The sequence below is a fragment of the Mytilus edulis genome, chromosome 7 (genome assembly GCF_963676685.1).
Source record: "Mytilus edulis chromosome 7, xbMytEdul2.2, whole genome shotgun sequence".
NCBI classification, from domain to species: Eukaryota; Metazoa; Mollusca; class Bivalvia; order Mytilida; family Mytilidae; genus Mytilus; species Mytilus edulis.
In genome coordinates this window covers 32,832,360-32,856,856 of record NC_092350.1, presented here as the reverse complement: position 1 = coordinate 32,856,856, position 24,497 = coordinate 32,832,360, and the positions used below count along the sequence as shown (strand labels likewise).

General features: G+C 32.9%; 1 protein-coding gene across 1 annotated transcript; it reads left to right on the top strand.

The window, feature by feature from the left end:
- The first annotated feature begins 3,480 nt into the window (after nucleotides 1-3,480).
- LOC139481276 (chymotrypsinogen A-like) lies at nucleotides 3,481-24,335 on the top strand. Its single transcript, XM_071264457.1, has 8 exons — nucleotides 3,481-3,578; nucleotides 6,338-6,395; nucleotides 6,874-6,890; nucleotides 9,424-9,605; nucleotides 10,282-10,363; nucleotides 12,244-12,418; nucleotides 19,931-20,088; nucleotides 24,027-24,335. The coding sequence occupies exons 2-8, from the start codon at nucleotides 6,362-6,364 to the stop codon at nucleotides 24,291-24,293; spliced, it is 915 nt and encodes a 304-aa protein (XP_071120558.1). The 5' UTR covers nucleotides 3,481-3,578; nucleotides 6,338-6,361; the 3' UTR covers nucleotides 24,294-24,335.
- The last annotated feature ends 162 nt before the right edge of the window (nucleotides 24,336-24,497 follow it).

Sequence of the window (24,497 nt, the reverse complement as noted above, 5' to 3'; positions counted from 1 at the left end):
AACTGGAGGTTACGAAATTTGAAATCGTTACCGGTCTTGACAAATGCATCACTATATGTATTCCCGTCATTTTAAGTATTTCTATTTTTTTTTGCACTGAACTGCAACAAAAGCAAACGCCAACAAATATAGAAACGGAAGTTGTGAAAGCTAAAACTATATTGATATATCAGCATCTCTCATACATTTTAAACATTTTAACTTAAAGATGTTGTACTTTCAAGAATGAGATTACATCATTTTACATTCATAAGTTAATTTATGTATCATTATGAAAATATGTAATTAAATGCGACAATGCTTACATATTATGTTTTCTTGACATGCAAGATGTCGCATAATATTATATTACATATACAAATATTTAAAAAATAAACTTTTACAAATTCTGAAAAAAATGTGTTAATATACATGTTATTGCAAACGTGATTTGTCAAGCAGAGAATACATCATCATCATCGTCATCATATTTGTTATAAAAAAACAAACTACTACATTTGATGCTAGAAATTATTAAACGTGTTGTTTTCAATTTTTAACTGGGTCGATACCTCTGCTGGTGGACTATCAGTCCCCGAAGGTATCGTCAGCTCAGTAGTCAGCGCTACGGTACTGACATGATTAAACAAACTTTACTAAAATTGTCCGTTTATAAATCTTGACATTATTATGAAACTAAGGTTTCAACTCCCTCAAGCAAAGTTGGCTTTAGATGAATTTGGCTATTTATTTTAGGTATTTTTGACTAATAGCTCTTCAATGATTTTCGATGCTTTATCCATCTTCGGAATTTCAAATGTTTTTGGCTTTGAGCGTTCCTAATGAAGGTAAATCCATAAAAGCGCTTCGGACGCAAGAAATTATTAAATGTGTTGTTTTCAATTTGTTATTTACACTAATCGACTAAGCAACCGAACATTTTTAATGCCACAATATTGAAAAAATAGACAATATATCTAGTCTTGGCTAATTTAAAATAACGACGATTAAAATATAAGTGCGGTTAAAAATACAACATAATAAAAATAATACATTTTAGAAAACGTATTCAAAGCTTCAAGTGGAGATTCACTAAGGACCAGATCAAATCAAGACTCCGTGATGAAGGCTTTTTTTCTGGCTGTCATGTTATATATTTTTTTAAAGACTAAGTGAAAACGTCCCTTCTACCATACATGCATTATTGATTTAAGTTTCCAATGGAGTTTTCCTCTTTATTTAATTTCATACTAGACTTATCTAAAAAAAAAATATTTGCACAGAATAAGACCAAAATACTCCATAAGATTTCTCAAAGGAAATAACCTAGATACACATATCATATAGATATTAAAAAACTGTTTGGTTTTAATTCTTACATTAATCATGTTAATTTTGCTGTAGAAATATGTCTGCTATTTTAGATAATTTTTGCAGAAATGACTTTTTCATCATCAAATTAATTCAATTACACTGATCTTGATATTTCGACATACAATCTGTTTTGAAGTAAGGTGAGCCTTTAGAAATAATACATCCTTGATTTTAAATTGTTAGTTCATAAATGATCTGTTAATGGATTCATAGTCATCTGTAACTGTACATGTATGTACCTATTGAATAGCAGTTTACCATGTGACGATAAATCGTTACTAAAAATATCATATTGAATAGATGTTAAGCATGGCTGAGACATATGAATGGTGACATAGCGTATTATTCCAGTTGTAAAGTGCCTGACCACAGACTGTCATATGATAACCATATATTTAACATTTTTTTGCTGATGGAACTTAGTAAATGTCACATTATACAATCTTATTAGTTTTTGCTGCTGATCTTATGTTTTCAACAAAGCAGAATTATAAACAACTGCTAAAAAGTGGGATGCTAAGCCAGTCATTACAAGTTTCAATTTGATGAAACTTTCAACCCTTAATATCAGCCTATATTTATATGAGTATTCGTCAATGAGTCTGCAACCTAACAATAATGTCCCTTCAACATTGGAATAGTGTCTATCCAATGTCACTGAATAAATGTAAATCGAAAAGTGCTTAGAAAAGAGACTGCCATATGACAGACATAATGATAAGGAGATATTTTGATCAGAAGCTTTCCTTATTAATTACATTCAAACTCTGCGTAGGTCTAAGATATAAATGGTAAATGGAAAAGCGGTAATGCGTTTTGAAAGGTAAGTATATTCATAGTCTTGATAAAGTTACTTTGGAGAAATAGTTTGCGCCGAGACTGCAATATTATATGGATGCACAACTTTATTTTATAATGAAATATATGTGGTATTTTTACGTAGTTTTTACAACCTTTGGTTCGATTCCAGTATTTGTCGAAAAGGTTATCACCAGCCCAGTTAGCCAAAGGAGGAACGAAAGATACCAAAGGGACAGTCAAACTCATAAATCTAAAACAAACTGACAACGCCATGGCTAAAAATGAAAAAGACAAACAGAAAAACAATAGTACACATGACACAACATAGAAAACTAAAGAATAAACAACACGAACCCCACCAAAAACTAGGAATGAACTGTTGCCATGAAAGGAAATTCAAATGTTCTTATTCTGTACTTTAGCTATTCATTAAAAGTTGAAATAATACCTGCATACCCTAACGTTTATATATAAATACGAAATGGTACCTGTTATATACAGTAAGTTCATTTGTCTCTCTCACGATATATTTTTCAGATTTCTTGTCCCGATGCATTTTTGGACCAATAGTTATTTTTAATGTTAATTATTTCGTTTTGATTTACGTATATGTTAATTAATATTAGATTGAACTTATATCTCTTGAACAGGAACGTCTTCTTCAAAAAGGTTTGCTCGACACGTGGCACTTCTCACTATCCTTAACAATATTACTGAAATCCACATAGTGTATGATATTTGTGAAGAATAGATAGATTTATTTGAATCCATATTAGACTTTATCAATATTTTCATTCTTTCAAATGATAGTTTTGAATAACATAATGTTATGTAGATTAGTTTCATGTCTTTCTGTCTGTTGAAAAATATGGAATATTAGGCAAACACAATATTACAATTCCCGATGCCATAATATCTTTCTTGTTTCTTTGTTGATGATATCACCGTATGCGGCCTCATTTTAATCTAAAATGGCATGTTGGATACAACCAGTGAAAAAAGAACACCCTACCCTTTCGGAGTACCAGAGTTTATCCCTGGTATATGTTTGGTTTCTTTTAGTTCATGCTATTTTTGTCTGCTGATTTAATGCGGAAAGTTGTTTAAACCTTGTCTTTTTCTTTTTGTGTATTGGTATTGGGCTGTTTGTTTTCCTTTGACTGGTGAATTGTTCCTTTTTGTATTGCTGCTTCATTAAATGACATAAGTATTACCTCAAAGATTTATTTAGTTTAGTTTCCTGAACCAATGTCAATTGGTAAATTGTTATCGACGTGCTGACAAATTTTATGTTCAAAACAAGATGTAACAGCTTTAACAACATACCACGCACTATGTAGATGTATAGATGTATAAATAACTGGCTGTTCATATCATTATATCAAGACAGAAGAGGTAGATACACGACGACCATTTCAATTCAGGTTTGTTAATTCATAATTATTATATTTTTTTTTTTATTCTAAACAAATTCGTCTTAAACGGTGTTTTTTTCTTCTATTTTACAATTATATTTTATAAGGAAAGATATACTAGTCAACAAAGGAAACGATACAAGACTTTTTTTCAAATTAAAGATGAAGTTTTCCGTTTATAGGAATAATATTGAAGGTACCGATATTTAATGACCATGGAAATATAAATCTGTTTAAAAAAAAGATTTTTTTTTTCTTTCATGACGTCATTTGGCGAAATTCAAGTTTTTTGACAAAATTTACATAAAACGACAATTTTAAAAACAGAAGTTCCAACTAATGATGTCAACCTCTCATTTAAAGATAAAGACAATGTTTGCCATGAATTCTTTTTCAAAAATCGTACAATTTCTTTGTTTTTTTTTGTATAGCAAAGTTCGGCCCCATAAGAAATCGTTAAAATGTAAACACTATCAATTGATTTACCGTTGACAGTATGTGATAAGTGAAATAAAAAAAAACGTTAACAATCTTAAAACTAATCCGAAAGGTTCCTAATTTACAGTGTGCGGTTTTCATATCAAAAACATTGATTTGAGACAAAACAAATTTCCTTTTTTTTTGCATTTTTTGAGATTTCAAAAAACACTTTTTTCACCCAAAATTTAAAAAAAAAAAAAAAATTCAACCCATTATTTACAACATGAACATAACTTTATTAGCATATTCAATATTTTTAAACAAATTTGAAAATCATTTTGGTACTTAGGAAATTGTGTGTCGATTTTGTGTTCAACTTTCCGCAAAAAAAAATTGCACCCTATGATCGTTTACACGGAATTTAGTTTCTTTCCGAAAGGTTTTGATTTTCATTATCGTATGTGCATACATTGCAAATGTAAGCTTTTGAAAATAGTGTATCTCATTTTGTTTTAGTTTTAATACTTTTTGATAAATTTTATTCTAAAGTCCTGTATCGTTTCTTTTGTTGACTAGTATATTTTGGCTTCTGTGATGAACGAGGAAAAATAAGATTTATCTAATGGTAGAGTTTAGCTTTAATATTTTGATAATAATTTTTCCTATAGATCACACTGCAGTTTGCAACAGGTATAGGTAACTAATATATACTAGTACCTATGTGAAGTTATTTTCCTTTCAGTCCCTCTTTTGACGAATTAACCCGGACGACACCAAGTTTCAATTAAATTTGATTCAAGGCATACAATAATGACCTGACTGTAAAATTATATGCTACTCTTATTTACCTAAAACATGTAATTCGTTTGATAGTTATCATGCGCTGCTGTGGATGGGGAATACACAATCTTGTCATCTTTTTTTTTTTAGATTTAATCACGAAAAAATAGTCGTAAACGCACATTTCAACTTTAGAAACAAATAATGTAAAAAAAAATGTATTGCTACAATTATGGGACAATATTTGAGATAAATTTGAAAATACAAAACTCTTAACAATGTTTTTAAATCATACATTGACCTATGACTATCTATTTTTCGTGATATATGTACATGTTTAAACAAATGTATTACCGATCCAAAGTGCTTTTCTGCGATGAAAATGTCACAAAAACATAAACAAATAGAATACATATCATCCCCTTTTCATAAACTAAGTTGTTGATAAATTTTTTACAAAGTGGCTTATACTTTTTATAAACCGTAACAATTCGTGTATGTCTTGCTATCCTGTAATTACAGTGATAATCATATTAAACTGAACAATGATTGCTTAATTAAGACGCACAAATGTGGTGGGGTTAAAAATATTTTGTGAGATCTTTACCCTCCTTCTATTCCTCTAGCCAATGTAGAATAATGAAATCAATAAAACTGATCGAAATATTATGTTATTTTACGAAATAGGTTTTTCAAGCAGATTTGTTTTTCATGATTGTTAAATTTTCATTTTATAACATTCATTTTTTTGTATTCTTTTTATGTTTGTCTGGTTATTTTATTCATTCTAATTTTGTTTAAAAAATATCAATATTATCTTGAAGCGTATTTCAAATATGTACTCTTGCTTTAATTTAAGTTAGTGTTGTGTTTTCACTTTTAAATATAATCGGAATAACCACAAAGTCAAACTAAAATATCGTAACATGTCTTGGTTATTAACTGTTGTAGTTGAATACAGCCAATGAAAATAAAGGCAGTATGTTAACTGTTTATTATCGATGCCATTGGTTCCTTGATGAATATACCACCTCTATATTTAATATTGTGTTGAGATTAAAATCATAAAAGATTAACAAATGTATAGCATCGTCTAAAGTTATCATACTGTCAACTTCAAATACGTTTTGTTGTTTTCTCAATAAAACATTGATTGTGATTGAATATTCTGTGTGAAAGTCAAAAGTGATTTTTAGACTAAAAAAAATAAAGAAAATAATAAAACAGCAACCATAAGAGTATGCTTCTATCAAAAAGTATTTTTCGTGCATTTTGAAGATTTTAAATCTTGCTGTTGAACAGTAGATTTGGAACAGTCTTCAAACAAACTTGTTTCCTGTTATACAAACAATTATTTGAAACGTTGTTATAGCAATAATCATTTCTGACACCTATTGGCAATACAGCAGGTAAATTGAAAATATTGTGAGTAATATCACAATAAGGGTGCGATAGTTTGTAAAGGTTAATTATGGATTTATTGACGGTCTGATGCCATCATGTGCAGGGTCCAATAGTAATCAGATACAGGTAATTGGTTATGAAAGTGGATTTTTTTTCAATTTTAGACGTGTGGTTGTTAGAACATAAAGATGTATCGAGTGATCATTGTCAGTGTATTTGTCGGTAGGTAAATGATTTAGTTGCTCATGAATTCAAACGACAATAGTTTACAACATATTTTCAAAGACAAATGTATCGTTAATTGATTTAAAAAAGAAAAGTCAAGATAACAAACCGAGGTAATCAAATGAATTCCAAAGTAACCAAACCATCGATAGAGTTAGCGTCAAATAGTAAGCATGAATCATAAAATTAAATGTATTTTGGTCTTATAATACAATTCTGATCTTAACATAATTGAAAAATGAGAACAATCAATTATTTGGGTATGTTTAATTTTAGTTAATGTTTAGACATATCCAATGCGTAATATTGAATACTGTTCAGACCATTCTTTAGCAGTCAGTCTAGTACAGGAATAATTATAGCAATACTAATATTACTTAAACTAATGCATTTGGATATTAATGCTTACATATAAACTACTACATTGTAATAATCGTTATTATAACGTATACAAAACATTATGATACTTTTGTAGTGTCCTACATGGCTACAGTGAGTATATGAATATTATTCAAATATTTGATGATAATAAAAATTAATTTCAACAGTTATTACCATGGTTCCTTATCAATAAACATCAATGTATTCGATATGATCAATTGTTTAATATATTGATTTGGGTTAAAACCAGTTTCACCACTATAAGATATTTGATGTCGGTCTGTTTATATTGATCAAGAAAGTCGGACTGCTCAAAGAGTAATTCCAACCGTCAGCCTTAAAACTGACAATCCAATTCAAGTCAATTGGAGTCGACCCTAATAACTAAAACAAGACTTTGAATTTCTATGTTTAGCTTCGGTAAGGATTCCAACTGTTTCAAGTGTACGTATAGGCATGTATTCTAATGATATTTTCAGGTTTGAGCGTTTCTTGACAAATTTTATCCCCAAAAGCGAATTGAACAAACAAAACTTAGTTATGTAAAAGTACAAATCATCTTCAATTTTATACCACCCTTGTTCCAAAGTAAAAAGTGTTTAACTGTTTTATTTAAGAGATTTAACTGTAATTTCACGCACAAAATAACTTTTATATTATTAGTTTTACATATCAAACACACAAAACATGAAATTCGGGTCATTATTCAGACTGATCCAGGTGATCTGATGAGGCTAAATGTTGTTGCAAATAACTGGCTTTAAATTTTATTTTATAATGACAATTGTATTAACGCTTTAATGGAATTGTTTAAATTTCGTGATTTGTTAATGACAAGTTTATTTCCGATATTAAGAAGGTGTTTTTACTTGGTGGTTTATTGATTAATAATGTAACATTTATATAAACGAATGTCTTTTTTTCGGGTTTGATAAATAACATTGAGAATGGAAATGGGGAATGTGTCAAAGAGACAACATCCCGACCAAAAGAAAAAAACAACAGCAGAAGGTCACAATCAGGTCTTCAATGTAGCGAGAAATTCCCGCACCCGGAGGCGTCCTTCAGCTGCCCCCTAAACAAATATATATTAGTTCAGTGATAATGAACGCCATACAATTTCCAAATTGTACACAAGAAACTAAAATTAAAATAATACAAGACTAACAAAGGCCAGAGGCTCATGACATGGGACAGGCGCAAAAATGCGGCGGGGTTAAACATGTTTGTGAGATCTCAACCCTCCCCCTATACCTCTAGACAATGTAGAAAAGTAAACGCATAACACTACGCACATTACAATTCAGTTCAAGAGAAGTCCGAGTCTGATGTGAGAAGATGTAACCAAAGAAAATAAACAAAATGACAATAATGCATAAATAACAACAGACTACTAGCAGTTAACTGACATGCCAGCTCTAGGCTTCAATTAAACTGACTGACCCCAAGAAAAAACAACAGCAGAAGGTCACAATCAGGTCTTCAATGTAGCGAGAAATTCCCGCACCTGGAGGCGTCCTTCAGCTGCCCCCTAAACAAATATATATGACACGGGTTATGTTCTTCTCATATATGTTATGATGGTATGATACTAAACCCCTAACGGGAAGGATTGTGCCTGATGTTCATATGATGAAATCATAATCTTTCAGTCAGTTTAGTTGAAGTCTGGAGCTGCCATGTCAGTTAACTGCTAGTAGTCTGTTGTTATTTATGTATTATTGTCATTTTGTTTATTTTCTTTGGTTACATCTTCTGACATCAGACTCGGATTTCTCTTGAACTGAATTTTAATGTGCGTATTGTTATGCGTTTACTTTACTACATTGGTTAGCGGTATAGGGGGAGGGTTGAGATCTCACAAACATGTTTAACCCCGCCGCATTTTTGCGCCTGTCCCAAGTCAGGAGCCTCTGGCCTTTGTTAGTCTTGTATTATTTTAATTTTAGTTTCTTGTGTACAATTTGGAAATTAGTATGGCGTTCATTATCACTGGACTAGTATATATTTGTTTAGGGGCCAGCTGAAGGACGCCTCCGGGTGCGGGAATTTCTCGCTACATTGAAGACCTGTTGGTGACCCTCTGCTGTTGTTTTTTATTTGGGCGGGTTGTTGTCTCTTTGACACATTCCCCATTTCCATTCTCAATTTTACTTCAGTGATAATGAACGCCATACAATTTCCAAATTGTACACAAGAAACTAAAATTAAAATAATACAAGACTAACAAAGGCCAGAGGCTGATGACTTGGGACAGGCGCAAAAATGCAAATAAAGGGGTTAAACATGTTTATGAGATCTCAACCCACCCCCTTTATCTTTAGCCAATGTAGAAAACTAAACGCATAACAATACGCACATTAAAATTCAGTTCAAGAGAAGTCCGAGTCTGATGTGAGAAGATGTAACCAAAGAAAATAAACAAAATGACAATAATACAGACTACTAGCAGACATGCCAGCCCCAGACTTCAATTAAACTGATTGAAAGATTGTGATTTCATCATATGAATATCAGGCACAATCCTTCCCGTTAGGGGTTTAGTATCATACCATCATAACATATATGAAAAGAACATAGCCTGTGTCATGCAAAGAATATATATCGAAAGTGTTTTTTAAATTATTTTGATATCATTATGTAGGTTTCTACGGCTGCAAGTGTAAAGATTGTTAATGGTGACGATGCCGACATAGAAGATCATCCATGGATGGTCTCTTTTCAGATAAGAAAAAGTGGAGGAAATTATGCCCATGAATGTGGAGGCGCAATAATTGACAAAAGCTGGGTTCTTACAGCCGCACATTGTAATCTGTTCAGACATGAGTGAGCTTTCTTATTAATATTTATATATAATCTTGCATTTAAATAAAAAGGGTACCACATTTGATTCACTCATAGTTATGTATAGGTAAACATTATCTTCAATGTTATATCACCTTTGTTCAAAGTGTTTAACGATTTTATCAAAGAGTCCCAACTGCAAATTAAAACCCCCCCAAAAAACTCTTAAAGCAATATTTCTGCAAACAAAGCCTTGTACATCTGCCTTTGTTCCATTCTATGAATACTGTAACAAATAATAACATTAGGGATTTTATACTGAAATTTGTTTAGATATACAGGAAAAGCCTATACTTGGTAGTTTCGCGATTTAAATTGTAGTTTAAATTTTAAGGATCTATTTTGAGCTTTCTGACTTGGGGATGTAATTGTAAAATTGCAATTAAACTTATTAACTAGGTGAAATGATGATGACAGTATTGTTGCAAATGAATAACTATCTTTAACGTACTTGTATTATAACAGATGTACTATCGCTATGATGGAATTGTTTTAATTTTGTGATTTGATGTTTATTTTTGCAATATGGAAATTTAAAATGATTGAAATATATCAAAATAGGTATAAAAGTTATAACCTTTTAATGCTGCATGTAAGAATGTTAAGAAGCTGTTTTGACAACGGTTTTTTTGGTATATAACTCATTTTTTCATTTTAGGGCAAAGAATATGCGAATTGCAGCTGGAAGCTCGTTTTTGAGTCAGATGACAGAAAATATACCAGTGCAAAAGTTCTATCTGGTATGCACTTTTATGTTTGAGCTTTGATTTTGCAATTTGGTTAGGGACTTCCGTTTAGAATTTTGCACTGGTAGTTTTGTTGTTTTACTTTCTAGTGGTTAATATCATATCCCACTTTATATAGAAATTTTTGTGATTTTACTTTTTGCTTATAAAGAATCTAACAAACAAAGAGTTCCACGCAGTAACATTGATACCATCAAATTGGTTTCGGCCATGTTATTGTCTGTTTCACTTCGACTTACGAATGCTTATTATTCCTTATTTAGTTTTTTTTTGCCCATTAAGGTTGAACCAAACTCCCTGACTGAAAATAAATTGACTCTTTTAATTTTTATAAAATATTAATAAAATATTAACTTTGACACGTTTACAATAATATCAAAATTTCTAAAAAATAAAAAACAACTTCAAAACACACACTTTATCAGAACAAATAAATTGGTTTTAAAGCAGTTTGAAAAACAAAAAAAATTGATCATTAAAAATCCTAATATTACCTAAATAATAGAACGTGAGAAAAACGTCCAATATATTTTTACAGATTGATTTCCTTGTAGTGTTATATACCACCTTAAACGAACAGAACTTATTTTCGTATTCAAGACTGTACTTATTTGATGTTATTGGTACATTCGTCAAGTTTCAATATTTAAACATTTCCTGTACTTTGGAGGTGGATGATTTCAACATTTGAACTTTAAGTCATTTATTTAAAACGATGTTATCGGTTAGCATTTATAATTTATATTAGTGTTCAGATATTTTACTTGAATGAACGTTGATTCATCTACGTGTATATGTGACGATGTTTTCGCGGTGACCATATATCCAGCAGGTTCTATTATTTACAGATATGATTTGATAATAGTTACCTGTAACTTGGCATTGCACAAGGTCATGTTTTTCTCTGGCAGTTTATGACGTTTTTACACTAAATCCATTGGATGTTGGATGTGTACGGATTGATAGTTTAATCTTAGATGCATGATTTTTTATTAATTGTTAGGCTTACAGGCTTTGAACTATCTGTCAGATAACTGCGAGTACTTTCAGATCTGTTCATTGTGTCTTATTGTGTCGGGATGTATAAGTACCCGGCCACGTCCACTTGTATTTTTGTCCATCTGATGAGTGAAGCCTTTTTCAACAGATTTTTATAGTTCGTTCTTATTTTGTACTGTTATACCACTGTCCCAGGTTAGGGGGAGGGTTGGGATCCCGCTAACATGTTTAACCCTGCCACATTATTTATGTATGTGCCTGTCCCAAGTCAGGAGCCTGTAATTCAGTGGTTGTCGTTTGTTTATGTGTTACATATTTGTTTTTTGTTCATTTTTTTTTATATAAATAAGGCCGTTAGTTTTCTCGTTTGAATTGTTTTACATTGTCTTATCGGGGCCTTTTATAGCTGACTATGCGGTATGGGCTTTACTCATTGTTGAAGGCCGTACAGTGACCTATAGTTGTTAATGTCTGTGTCATTTTGGTTTTTTGTGGACAGTTGTCTCATTGGCAATCATGCCACATCTTCTTTTTTATATAGTGATATGTAATTTTCATAAATCTATATGGTTCAATTTTAAACAAGATTGAGTATAATTTAAATCTTTTTTTTTTACGTGAAAAAATTCCAGAATATTTTGTATGAGAAAATCAGCTTTCAAGTATTATAATAAAATGTTTTGCAAGATGAACGAGAAACATCTTAATGAATGCAAGAGGAAATTTGTAATACGACTCAACACTGTGCAGTTTAAACAAGGTTTACCGGAAGATGAAATCTACAAAATAGTTTTTTAAAATTGTTAATTTCTTAACATGTGAATTACCCTGTTTGCATAAACTGATTGACTGATTTCTATTCAATATTTTTTAAGCAAGACAAATATAATTCGGACACCGGTCTTCAAAATGACCTTATGCTACTGCAGCTTCAGAAACCGCTTAAATTCGGGTCTACTATAAATAAAATCGACCTGGACACTAATGTAGGCCACAATTATACAGGAGAGGTGTGCACAATAACAGGATGGGGAAAGACAGATGCAAAAGGTATGTTTTTTCAAAGCTTGAACCTTGGAAAAAAAGAAAGGGTGAAAGATGAGAAATGGACGTTAAACTCATATTTAATCGATAACAAACCGACAATGCCATAGTAAGAAACTATAAACGGTTAAAAGACAAACAACATTAGACAAAATACAGAACAGGTCGATATACGCAAACTCTTTTAACTCTTTGCTTGTATAAGTTATATAAACAAATCTGCAATCTAATCTGAAAGTGTATTTATCAAATTACAGAAAACGTACAGACAAATATGTACCAAAACTTTGTTAACATTTTTAGCAATGAACATTTTTTTGTTTGAATTAATTTTTCATAAATGTACATAGACTGTAAATTTAATATATTCATTGTATTAGTTATATATATATATATATATATATATATATATATATATATATATATATATATATATATATATATATAACTCGTCTAAACATCAACCCAACAATGTTAGATCTGTAAATTTGCTTTCGCAAATTTTTGGTTCTTCCCTCGCCGGGATTCGAACCCATGCTACTGTGATATCGTGACACCAAATCGCCTGCACTGCAGCCGTCCCGCTAGACCACACGACCACCTGGGCTCTCAAAAAAAGAGCTTTCGGTGGGCATGTGTTACCTTTCCACGTCAGTTTTAATCTAGCGGCGTACTACAGTACATGATATATAAGGCATGAAGATGTTATTGTTACAGATCAGCTAAATTATCTATAGTAAAGGATCCTACAAATTAATGTAAGATACAGTCACAGAAAATAATTATATTCATAAGTACGTCTGCGTCAGTGACAACCCTACAACAGATGTATCCATCGGATCGCCATCAATGATGGTGATACATGGCTGTGTACATAATGTATATACAACTCGTCTAAACATCAACCCAACAATGTTAGATCTGTAAATTTGCTTTCGCAAATTTTTGGTTCTTCCCTCGCCGGGATTCGAACCCATGCTACTGTGATATCGTGACACCAAATCGCCTGCACTGCAGCCGTCCCGCTAGACCACACGACCACCTGGGCTCTCAAAAAAAGAGCTTTCGGTGGGCATGTGTTACCTTTCCACGTCAGTTTTAATCTAGCGGCGTACTACAGTACATGATATATAAGGCATGAAGATGTTATTGTTACAGATCAGCTAAATTATCTATAGTAAAGGATCCTACAAATTAATGTAAGATACAGTCACAGAAAATAATTATATTCATAAGTACGTCTGCGTCAGTGACAACCCTACAACAGATGTATCCATCGGATCGCCATCAATGATGGTGATACATGGCTGTGTACATAATGTATATACAACTCGTCTAAACATCAACCCAACAATGTTAGATCTGTAAATTTGCTTTCGCAAATTTTTGGTTCTTCCCTCGCCGGGATTCGAACCCATGCTACTGTGATATCGTGACACCAAATCGCCTGCACTGCAGCCGTCCCGCTAGACCACACGACCACCTGGGCTCTCAAAAAAAGAGCTTTCGGTGGGCATGTGTTACCTTTCCACGTCAGTTTTAATCTAGCGGCGTACTACAGTACATGATATATAAGGCATGAAGATGTTATTGTTACAGATCAGCTAAATTATCTATAGTAAAGGATCCTACAAATTAATGTAAGATACAGTCACAGAAAATAATTATATTCATAAGTACGTCTGCGTCAGTGACAACCCTACAACAGATGTATCCATCGGATCGCCATCAATGATGGTGATACATGGCTGTGTACATAATGTATATACAACTCGTCTAAACATCAACCCAACAATGTTAGATCTGTAAATTTGCTTTCGCAAATTTTTGGTTCTTCCCTCGCCGGGATTCGAACCCATGCTACTGTGATATCGTGACACCAAATCGCCTGCACTGCAGCCGTCCCGCTAGACCACACGACCACCTGGGCTCTCAAAAAAAGAGCTTTCGGTGGGCATGTGTTACCTTTCCACGTCAGTTTTAATCTAGCGGCGTACTACAGTACATGATATATAAGGCATGAAGATGTTATTGTTACAGATCAGCTAAATTATCTATAGTAAAGGATCCTACAAATTAATGTAAGATACAGTCACAGAAAATAATTATATTCATAAGTACGTCTGCGTCAGTGACAACCCTACAACAGATGTATCCATCGGATCGCCATCAATGATGGTGATACATGGCTGTGTACATAATGTATATACAACTCGTCTAAACATCAACCCAACAATGTTAGATCTGTAAATTTGCTTTCGCAAATTTTTGGTTCTTCCCTCGCCGGGATTCGAACCCATGCTACTGTGATATCGTGACACCAAATCGCCTGCACTGCAGCCGTCCCGCTAGACCACACGACCACCTGGGCTCTCAAAAAAAGAGCTTTCGGTGGGCATGTGTTACCTTTCCACGTCAGTTTTAATCTAGCGGCGTACTACAGTACATGATATATAAGGCATGAAGATGTTATTGTTACAGATCAGCTAAATTATCTATAGTAAAGGATCCTACAAATTAATGTAAGATACAGTCACAGAAAATAATTATATTCATAAGTACGTCTGCGTCAGTGACAACCCTACAACAGATGTATCCATCGGATCGCCATCAATGATGGTGATACATGGCTGTGTACATAATGTATATACAACTCGTCTAAACATCAACCCAACAATGTTAGATCTGTAAATTTGCTTTCGCAAATTTTTGGTTCTTCCCTCGCCGGGATTCGAACCCATGCTACTGTGATATCGTGACACCAAATCGCCTGCACTGCAGCCGTCCCGCTAGACCACACGACCACCTGGGCTCTCAAAAAAAGAGCTTTCGGTGGGCATGTGTTACCTTTCCACGTCAGTTTTAATCTAGCGGCGTACTACAGTACATGATATATAAGGCATGAAGATGTTATTGTTACAGATCAGCTAAATTATCTATAGTAAAGGATCCTACAAATTAATGTAATATATATATATTTGACAGACAAACACATAAATCCTTAGGCTTTATGATAAATTTTAGAAAGAATATTACGAAAAGCTATTTATATTTGTCTAATGTGTCTTCATGTACACTTATCTCAAAGTTGCTAGAAGATATCTTTCTGAGATTCATTCACTTGTATTATAAGACTTTCATAAAAGTCAATTTTTAATTTATCAAAATACTATGTCTTATTCTTAAAAAAAGTATCTGTAATGTATTGCATTTGTTATTGACTGCTGAATCCTATTTAAAATTTAGGCCAGTATTTCATTTAACCTAGTTTTTCCCGATAAAACCAATTAAAACCGGGGTTTCCCGAGTAATTCACACTAGACTGGACAATGCTCATCAAACCCGTGTTTGTGCCAAACCTCAAACTTTCCACCAATGTTAAAATGGCGGACAGTTAGCAATGATAGGCCACCTGTTGATCTTGAAGAATGAAAGAAAAATAGCAATTCTGTCAGCTATAACAGGCCCCGACATGAAAAATGTGAAACAGTTCATACAAGAATAGTAATCTCTAAATTCTTAACAATTTAATTAACTGATATAATATGAAATTCACGGATTGTAGTATTATAGAATATACTGTGAAAAATTCGTACACACAATGAGTAAATTTCACAAACATTCATTTTGTAATTTATTATATTTATGGCCCTGCAACGAAGTTGTCGGTGCCATATAGTTTTACCCTTGTCCGAAATTCCGTAATTCCGTAATTCCGAAATCCCGAAATTTCGTCATTCCGTCATTCCGCAACAAACCATTATACGGAGTTTTTTTCTAAAGCTGGGGTAACACATTCACGATTTTTACTGCCGTCCTTGACAGGACCATTCCCGATTAAAATTTATCAAAAGTCTGATCAAGATCCTGTGAATCGTGGATGGAAATTCGATTTGTATCTTTCGCCAGGTAAAATGCGACCGAGTTTGTCAAGACTGCGTCCCGATTCTACCGAATGTAATCCGACAGAGATCAGATAGTGACAAGACAGTGAACCGACGCTGACGGAGGTTATCCGTTCGAAAACTGTCGGCATAATCGGGATGATCAGGTACTGTCGGAACGTAATCCTATCACGGTCCTTTCTATCGCATTGCAAACGGCTTTGTCTGGTCTCAGTCGTATTGTATTCTGTTATTGTCGGGACTTCTCAAGATCATTCCCGTTCCACAGGACACCGTCCCGAATACACAGAACATTGTTAGGAATTCGATCCGATACAGCAGAATCTGTCACGACATAGGCACGATTGTAATCCGACTAGACAAAATCGGCTGAGTTTCCCAAAATGTTACGGGACGCACCTAACTGTCGGGGTGCTTTGCCGAACTATTCTGACCCTTCCCGACCAGTAGGAATCTGTTACGAACTAAAACGACTGCGTTCAGACAATAATAGGACATTCCAGATAATTGAGGATACTAATCCGACTTTTTCACTTTTCGAGTCGTATCGCTGTCTGATCTCAAACGGGAGCAATAATCGGCAATGTGTGAACCCCGCATAAACGCCTCCAGGTATTCGGCTGATTTTTGGTATGTGAGTTAGAAAGATCTACTGCTTAATCTTCAATCACAATCATTGCAATTTTGCAGCAACATAAAGACTTTGTATTTTTCTACGCTTTACACTACTATTCCCCATGCTCAATTAAAACATCGACTTCACCATCTCACAAAACAGAGCTTTTTCTATAAAAATGGGAATTGTAGATACAAATTTCTTGTTTTGGGTTACAATAATTCATATTTTGTGAAGAATCACACTAAATCTTCCAGAAAATATATTGAAGATGATATTATCAAAATGCTGGACTTTTTGATCAACAATATATTTGTTAAATTTGAGGATTTATATTTCAACAGACAGTTGGTATTCAAATGGGTACTAATTGTGCACCCCTGCTGGCCGATTGTTTTTGTACTCGTATGAAGCAGAATTCATTCAGAACCTTCTAAAAGACAAAATGAAAAAGCACCTTGCGAAATTCTTTAATTTTACTTTCCGATATATAGATGATGTTCTATCATTGAATAACCCATATTTCAGCCAATACTTACATCTCATATAACCCAGCAAACTTGAAATTAAGGATACTACTGATACTAGAAGGACTGCTTCATACCTTGATCATTTCCTCAATATTGAAACAGATGGACGACTTCACACGAAAATCTATGATAAACGGGACGATTTCAACTTCCCAATTATCAATTTCCCATTTCTCAGCAGTAACATACCCTCTGCCCTTTCGTATGGTGTTTACATATCACAATTGACACGTTAGTCTCGTGCTTGTTCATACTATACGGACTTCATATACAGGAGTGTGCTCCTTACACAGAAACTGCTTCAACAAAGTTATGAGGAGGACAGATTAAAATTGACACTCCGTAAATTTTATGGACACCATCACGAATTAGTTGATCCATACGATGTGTCTTTGACCAAACTAGCTAAGGACATTTTTACCACATGATAGATTGTGGTTTTTCATTACGTCGTCTAATCTTTTAATTACGGAACGTGACCCATTCCCGATTGTGACTGTTTTGCTGAGTGTGAATTCGCATTACTATAAGACGTGTTACGGTACTTATCTATCCCAAATTCTTGTATTTAGTTTGATGTTATATTGTAATTCTCATCGGATTTTGTCAAATTTGTTGACGTCTTTTCTATTATATTCATGTAAAAGTTAATCACCGCCTTCATTTATTTTTGTTCAATACGATTTTGTTCAACGTAATCTGTACGATGTTTTACGTTTGAAGTTAGATTCAAAACAAACCGGACATATACATATTATAGTTACTTGCTATTAATAAGTATTGCAATGGGCGTTGTGTTTAAATGTAATATCAGTATTTAGTTCAATTATAATCTTAATTCAATCCTAATACTATCTTATTTTTGAAATATAGTTTTTCAAACATTTTGTCAAATGTGACGTCATATTTGTGATGTTTCAGAAATTCAAATGTGACGTAATTTTTGTGCCTTTTCACCATATCGTATGTGACGTCATTTTATGACTTTCTGCGTTGAGGCCTGCACTAAGTCGGGTGTGTCTATTTTCTGTGTTGGTCTTTGTATTATGTATCCCGGATTTTTTTTCTGGAATTAGTTGATACTTCAGTTTTAGCATGTATATCTTTTATATTCATTTGATAAAATTTATTGTTTGCAATAGCATAAATTGTTCTAAAGAATAAGGGTGTTCTTGTCCCAAGTAGAAAACCCTAGCCGTATTTGGCACAACCTTTTTCAACTTTTGATCCTCAGTGCTGTACAACTTTGTACTTTTTTTTACTTTCGAACTTTTATAACTGGGCGTCACTGGTAAGTCTTGTGTGGACGAGGCACATTTGTGGCGTATTGAATTTAAAACCTGATGTCTTTTGTTATCTGTTATTCCTGTGTTTCTTTGTCTAATACGTTCTCCTATTTGTATTGTTGTCCTGTAATATTATATTAAACATTGCAGTTAAAGTGCGAGGTTTGGCATGCCACAAAACCAGGTTCAACCCACCATTTTTTTCTTTAAAAATGTCCTGTACCAAGTCAAATGGCCATTGTTATATCATAGTTCGTTTATGTGTGTGTAACATTTTAGCGTTGTGTTTCCGTTGTGTCGTTTGTTTTCTCTTATATTTGAGTGTGAATTCACATTACTAAAAGACGTGTCACGGTACTTTTCTATCCCAAATTCATGTATTTGGTTTTGATGTTATATTTGTTATTCTGATCGGATTTTGTCTAATGCTTAGTCCGTTTCTGTGTGTGTTACATTTTAATGTTGTGTCGTTGTTCTCCTTTTATATTTAATACGTTTCCCTCAGTTTTAGTATGTTACCCCGATTTTGTTTTTGATTTACGAGTTTTGAACAGCGGTATACTACTGTTGCCTTTATTTAACCATGATGAGTTACAGATCAAATTTAAGTTTTGTTCCGCTCCGCTAATTTAGCTGAAATTACGGGCTTTGGACTCTGATTAATTGATGAACATCACAGTTATACGGACTTTTTTTCCTAAATACCTTCAGATATTGGGCTGATTTTTGGTATGTGAGTTTACCATGATGAGTTACAGATCAAGTTTAAGTTTTGTACTGCTCCGCTAATTTTTACCAAAATTACGGGCTTTGGACTATGATAAATTTTTGAAAGTCACAGTTATACAGACTTTTTTTTCTAAATGCCTTCAGATATTGGGCTGATTTTTGGTATGTGAGTTTACCATGATGAGTTACCGATCAAGTTTAAGTTTTGTTCCGCTCCACTATTTTTTTGCCGAAATTATGGGCTTTGAACTTTGATAAATTGTTAAAAATCACAGTTATACGGACTTTTTTTCTATACGCCTCCAGATTTTGAGCTGATTTTTGTGAGACTACCATCATGTTTGTGTCCACATGTGTTATTTAAATTGCAGATTTTTTCAACTTAGTGTGACGGGGCCATTCGTGTCGCTTTGACACATCTAGTTTGATTATCCAACTTTATCTGATTGCAGGAAAGAATAACCCTGCTCGTCTACAAGTACAGTATATGCCTGTTGTTACTAATGCACACTGTAATAGTACTTGGTTTTTGTTTACTAAGTATTCGTTGTATCATGGGGCCTATTCCAACTTTATTTGTCTTCAAGACAATGATAAGGATTCTTGTCAGGTAAGTACATTTCATTTGACGCATGTATGTCTCCTCTAATCACAATGTCACTGAACTATTTATTTCTAAATTTATTTTAGTTTTATCTTATCTGTATCGTTTTTTTTTTGTAAAGTAGCTTACAGAAACTATTATAACTGTTTTTTTTATATTGGTATTAATAAGATAATAAGACAATCACCGACATCATATTACTGTTACATGTACATGCATATTTAAATATTTTGGTAAAGACTTTGTTCTCGACATTTGTTGTCCTTTTCCTTTCTAGTTCCTTTCTAGTTCATACACACACATAAATGTGGGTTTACATTGTACAACAATGAGACAACAAACAAAAAACAAACCTAAGATAACCAATACACATCTAGATGGCAGAATATAGTCTCAAACAGTGGAAGAAATAAAACGTTCGGCCATATTTTTTTTAAAGTATTATGATTTGGTCTTAAAATTTTCAACAGCTTTTGGAGTCACACACTTTAATAAAATTTTGATTTTACTGCGACAAGGTCATAAAAAGGACGTCTATAAGTGAAGCCGAACATTGGACGTTAATTTAAGAACAACAAAATAAATGTGTTTTTATATGCATATATACACGTATAAATTGATAACATCGTTCAAACCTATGATTGCATAGGCAAAAAAAACGCAATTGTTATACGTGTGCATGTAACAACTTTCGTTGTAGAGGGGTCTAATTACAGCACAAACAACATTTTCAAAAAGACCAAAAGAGTGAAAAAATATATTAATAATTTTAACAAAACGCATTTGAATAGCAGGTCGAACAACTGATGTTTGAAACCCTGCTGACTGCCACTGAAGATTTTCAAAAGAAGGTTTGATCACAAGGTGGATCTGTATATTAATTCAATACCAAGTAGAAAAATAAACTTGCGGCAAATATTTTAAACCATAACAGGAGGTGCAAATTGTTTTACACAAAATCCGGATTTTGACAATCAATGTATCTTCAAAAGAATGAAATATATATATATAGATCAACCCGCTTTAAAAATAATGGAATCCGAAATAACAATTATCGTCAAAAATATGGACAAAACAGAGACAAGTATAGCCAAAGATATGGACAAAACAGAAACAAGTATAGCCAAAGATATGGACAAAACAGAAACAAGTATAGCCAAAGATATGGACAAAACACGGATAATTATCGCCAAAGCAATCAACGCATGATTCATTTTTAATCGTCGTGCCAAAAGACCCCACGGGAGAAAAACACGAGAGGTATCAAATGTCAAGCAAATATAAAAGTAGATCCAAAAATAATTAATTTATCAAGGAGGGAACTAAACAAAAATGAAACTAAACTTTGAAAAGGGGTCTGAAATTTACAACTACTCCTTCGATAGACCATCAAGAATTAAAAAAAAGACATACACAAATTCCGTCCAAGATTAAGATTAGTAGAATATTTCGCCGATAAAGATGGAGAAGATGGAGAATCAGTAGTTAGAAATAAATGAACGTTGATACCCAATAGTGGGAGAAATAAACCATTGGATTAATTCATTATTAAGCTATCCTCTTATGTCAAATCAAACTAACCAGAATTTAACACATGGTGGAAAAATGGGATTGCAAAAATTAAAAGATGATAAATCCATCATTATCAAACAGGCAGATAAAGGCGGTGCACTTATCATAATGGATGTTGATTATTACAGAACTCTCACCGAAGAACAACTAAAAGATCAATCTTTTTATTCAGAACTTCCGAATAAAATTGATTATTTGATCATGAGCCGATTGAACACATTATTATCGAAGTATACATCATCCACAACGGTCAAAGAGTATGACTACTTAACCAATTTTGAGAGAAAATCCAGCAACTTTTATGGTCTGCCAAAAATACATAAATCCAAAGAAATACACAAACCAGTCAAAGAACAACATAATGAATATATTAAACTTCAAAACCCTCAGATCTTAAATTGAGACCCATAATTGCTGGATCAATATGTCCGACTCACCGCCTAAGTAATCTTATAGACATAATACTAAAACCTTTCTGTTCCTATATACCAAGTTACATTAGAGATGACATCGATTTTTTATCACATCTACCAAAGACTACAGTGGCGAATACCCGTCTTGTAAGTTTTGATGTAACAATTTAGTATACAAATATACAAAATGATTTGGGTATTGCAGCTGTTAAATATTGGATAGAAAAATACAGAGAAGCAATATCCAGTCGCTTTACCATCGATTTCATTTTAGATTCCGTAAAATTTATTTTGGAAAACAATACATTTTATTTTGATAGGAAAAATTATACACAAACGAGAGGTACTGGTATGGGTACACATTTTGCCCTAACTTACGCCTCACTAGTAATGGGATATTAGAACAGAAATTGTATCAGCAGATTGAAAATACATTTGGTATAGAAATGGCCAAGCAATTTGAAACTTCCTGGAAAAGATATCTTGACGACTGCCTTATCATTTGGACAAAATCCGACGAAGAGCTTAAAATGTTTTCTAATATTCTTAACAGTCTCCATACATCTGTAAAGTTCACTATGGAAGTAATTCTCACAAACAATTATTCCTGCATATGATGATTTTTATTTAAAGAAGGCACTGATCTTAAAACGGATATTTAATGGACACTGACACACACCAATATTTAAACTTCCATTCCTGCCATCCAGCGCATACGAAAAGAAACATACCCTACTGTCTACCCAGGAAAATATGCACAGTAGTTGAGAATGAAGTATTAAGGGATGAACGATTGCACAAAAAAGCGATATTAAAATGGCTAAACAAATCCCAATAGAATAACTACGGGCAACAATTGAAAAATCTACCGAAAATGATAAGATACTGTTTGTTGTCACACATAATCCTTATAACCAGAATATATTTTCTGTAGCGAGGAGAAATTTAGCAATTATTGGACAAGATTCAAAATTAAGTACCCTCATAAACCAAAAAAAAACGTTGGTACAAGGCAAATGGCAACCTAAGAAAGTAAACGTCTATAGACACGTACCAAGTTCGAACCAATCGAAAAGGAAAACAAAACAATTCAAGGTGTCGAAATGCACAGATTCTCGTTGTGGTACATGTCCATACATATATATCGGAAGCGAACTTAAGATAAAATGCAGACCAACGATATATGCCAATACTAACATGACGTTGAAAAGTGAAAATTTGAATAACTGCATTAAATGCTGCGGCTCCAAAGAAATTTATATCGGACAAATCGGTAGGATTTTTTTTTTGAAAGAGCACGCATTCATCGACAACACACTCGACAGCTGCAATATAGAAAAAATCCCTCTTAGCGAACATTTAGATCGTTGCGGTAGAAAGTACTTGTGAATATTAAATAATATATGCATAATCCGGAAATATTGGACTTTTTTCTCTAGATTTATATGTATTATCTATCAAAAACATTATAGATATCAAATGCCAACACTAATCTTTGCTTATAACCGTACATGAAAGGTGTGTTTGCAAAAACAACCCACATAAAACGAAAAAATAAAAAACAAATAAACAGTAGTCACCAATACATGTACATGGTTGACTTAAATTGTATTCTAGATGAATATACATAAAAGAAGCAAAGCCTGATGTCTATGTTACGTCAATGCAATAAAAAAAAAAAAAATTCATTACTAGATTATAATGTTTTGAAAAATAAAAGGTGAATATACCGTGTCATGCTCTATCTTAAGTCCGAAACATTGAGCCTTATAAGATCAGTCATTAAAACGATTTTTTATAGGCATATAACTTTTCAATTAAAAAAGATATCGATGAAATACTAGTTTACTTCAAGTCGTCGATTTAAGTTAGAGTTGCGACTGGTCTAATAGACAAAAATTGAAGATTATGCCCATGCTTTCTTTCATTTTTAATGTTTAATTATATTTATTCATTTAGGGTGATAGTGGTGGACCCCTGGTATGCAGTAATATGCTGGTAGGCGCACTATCATTTGGTGCTCCCACATGCAATGGAAGTTTACCAAGTGTGCATACCAAAATTTCTCCTTACTTGGACTGGATTAAAGACAAAATTAATACAAAAAATAACAAGAATAAGAAGGATAAGAAAAAGACGAAAAATGATAGGGGAAAGTCAGACGGAAAAGGAAAGTCAGAGGGAAAGGGAAAGTCAGGGGAAAAGGGAAAGGGAAAGAAAAACTAAAATAAATAACCATTAAGTTAAATAAAGAATATAAGTAATGCATTATGTTGTTGTTGACTTGTTTCAAGAGTACATTAAAGAATGAGGTCGCATCACTAAAATTATGAATACGATCACACAAAACTGTGGAGAAGTCTCGGCTTAGTTTTTAACGTATTTATTAACACTTTTCAACTTTGTATATATGGTTGAAATGGTATTTTG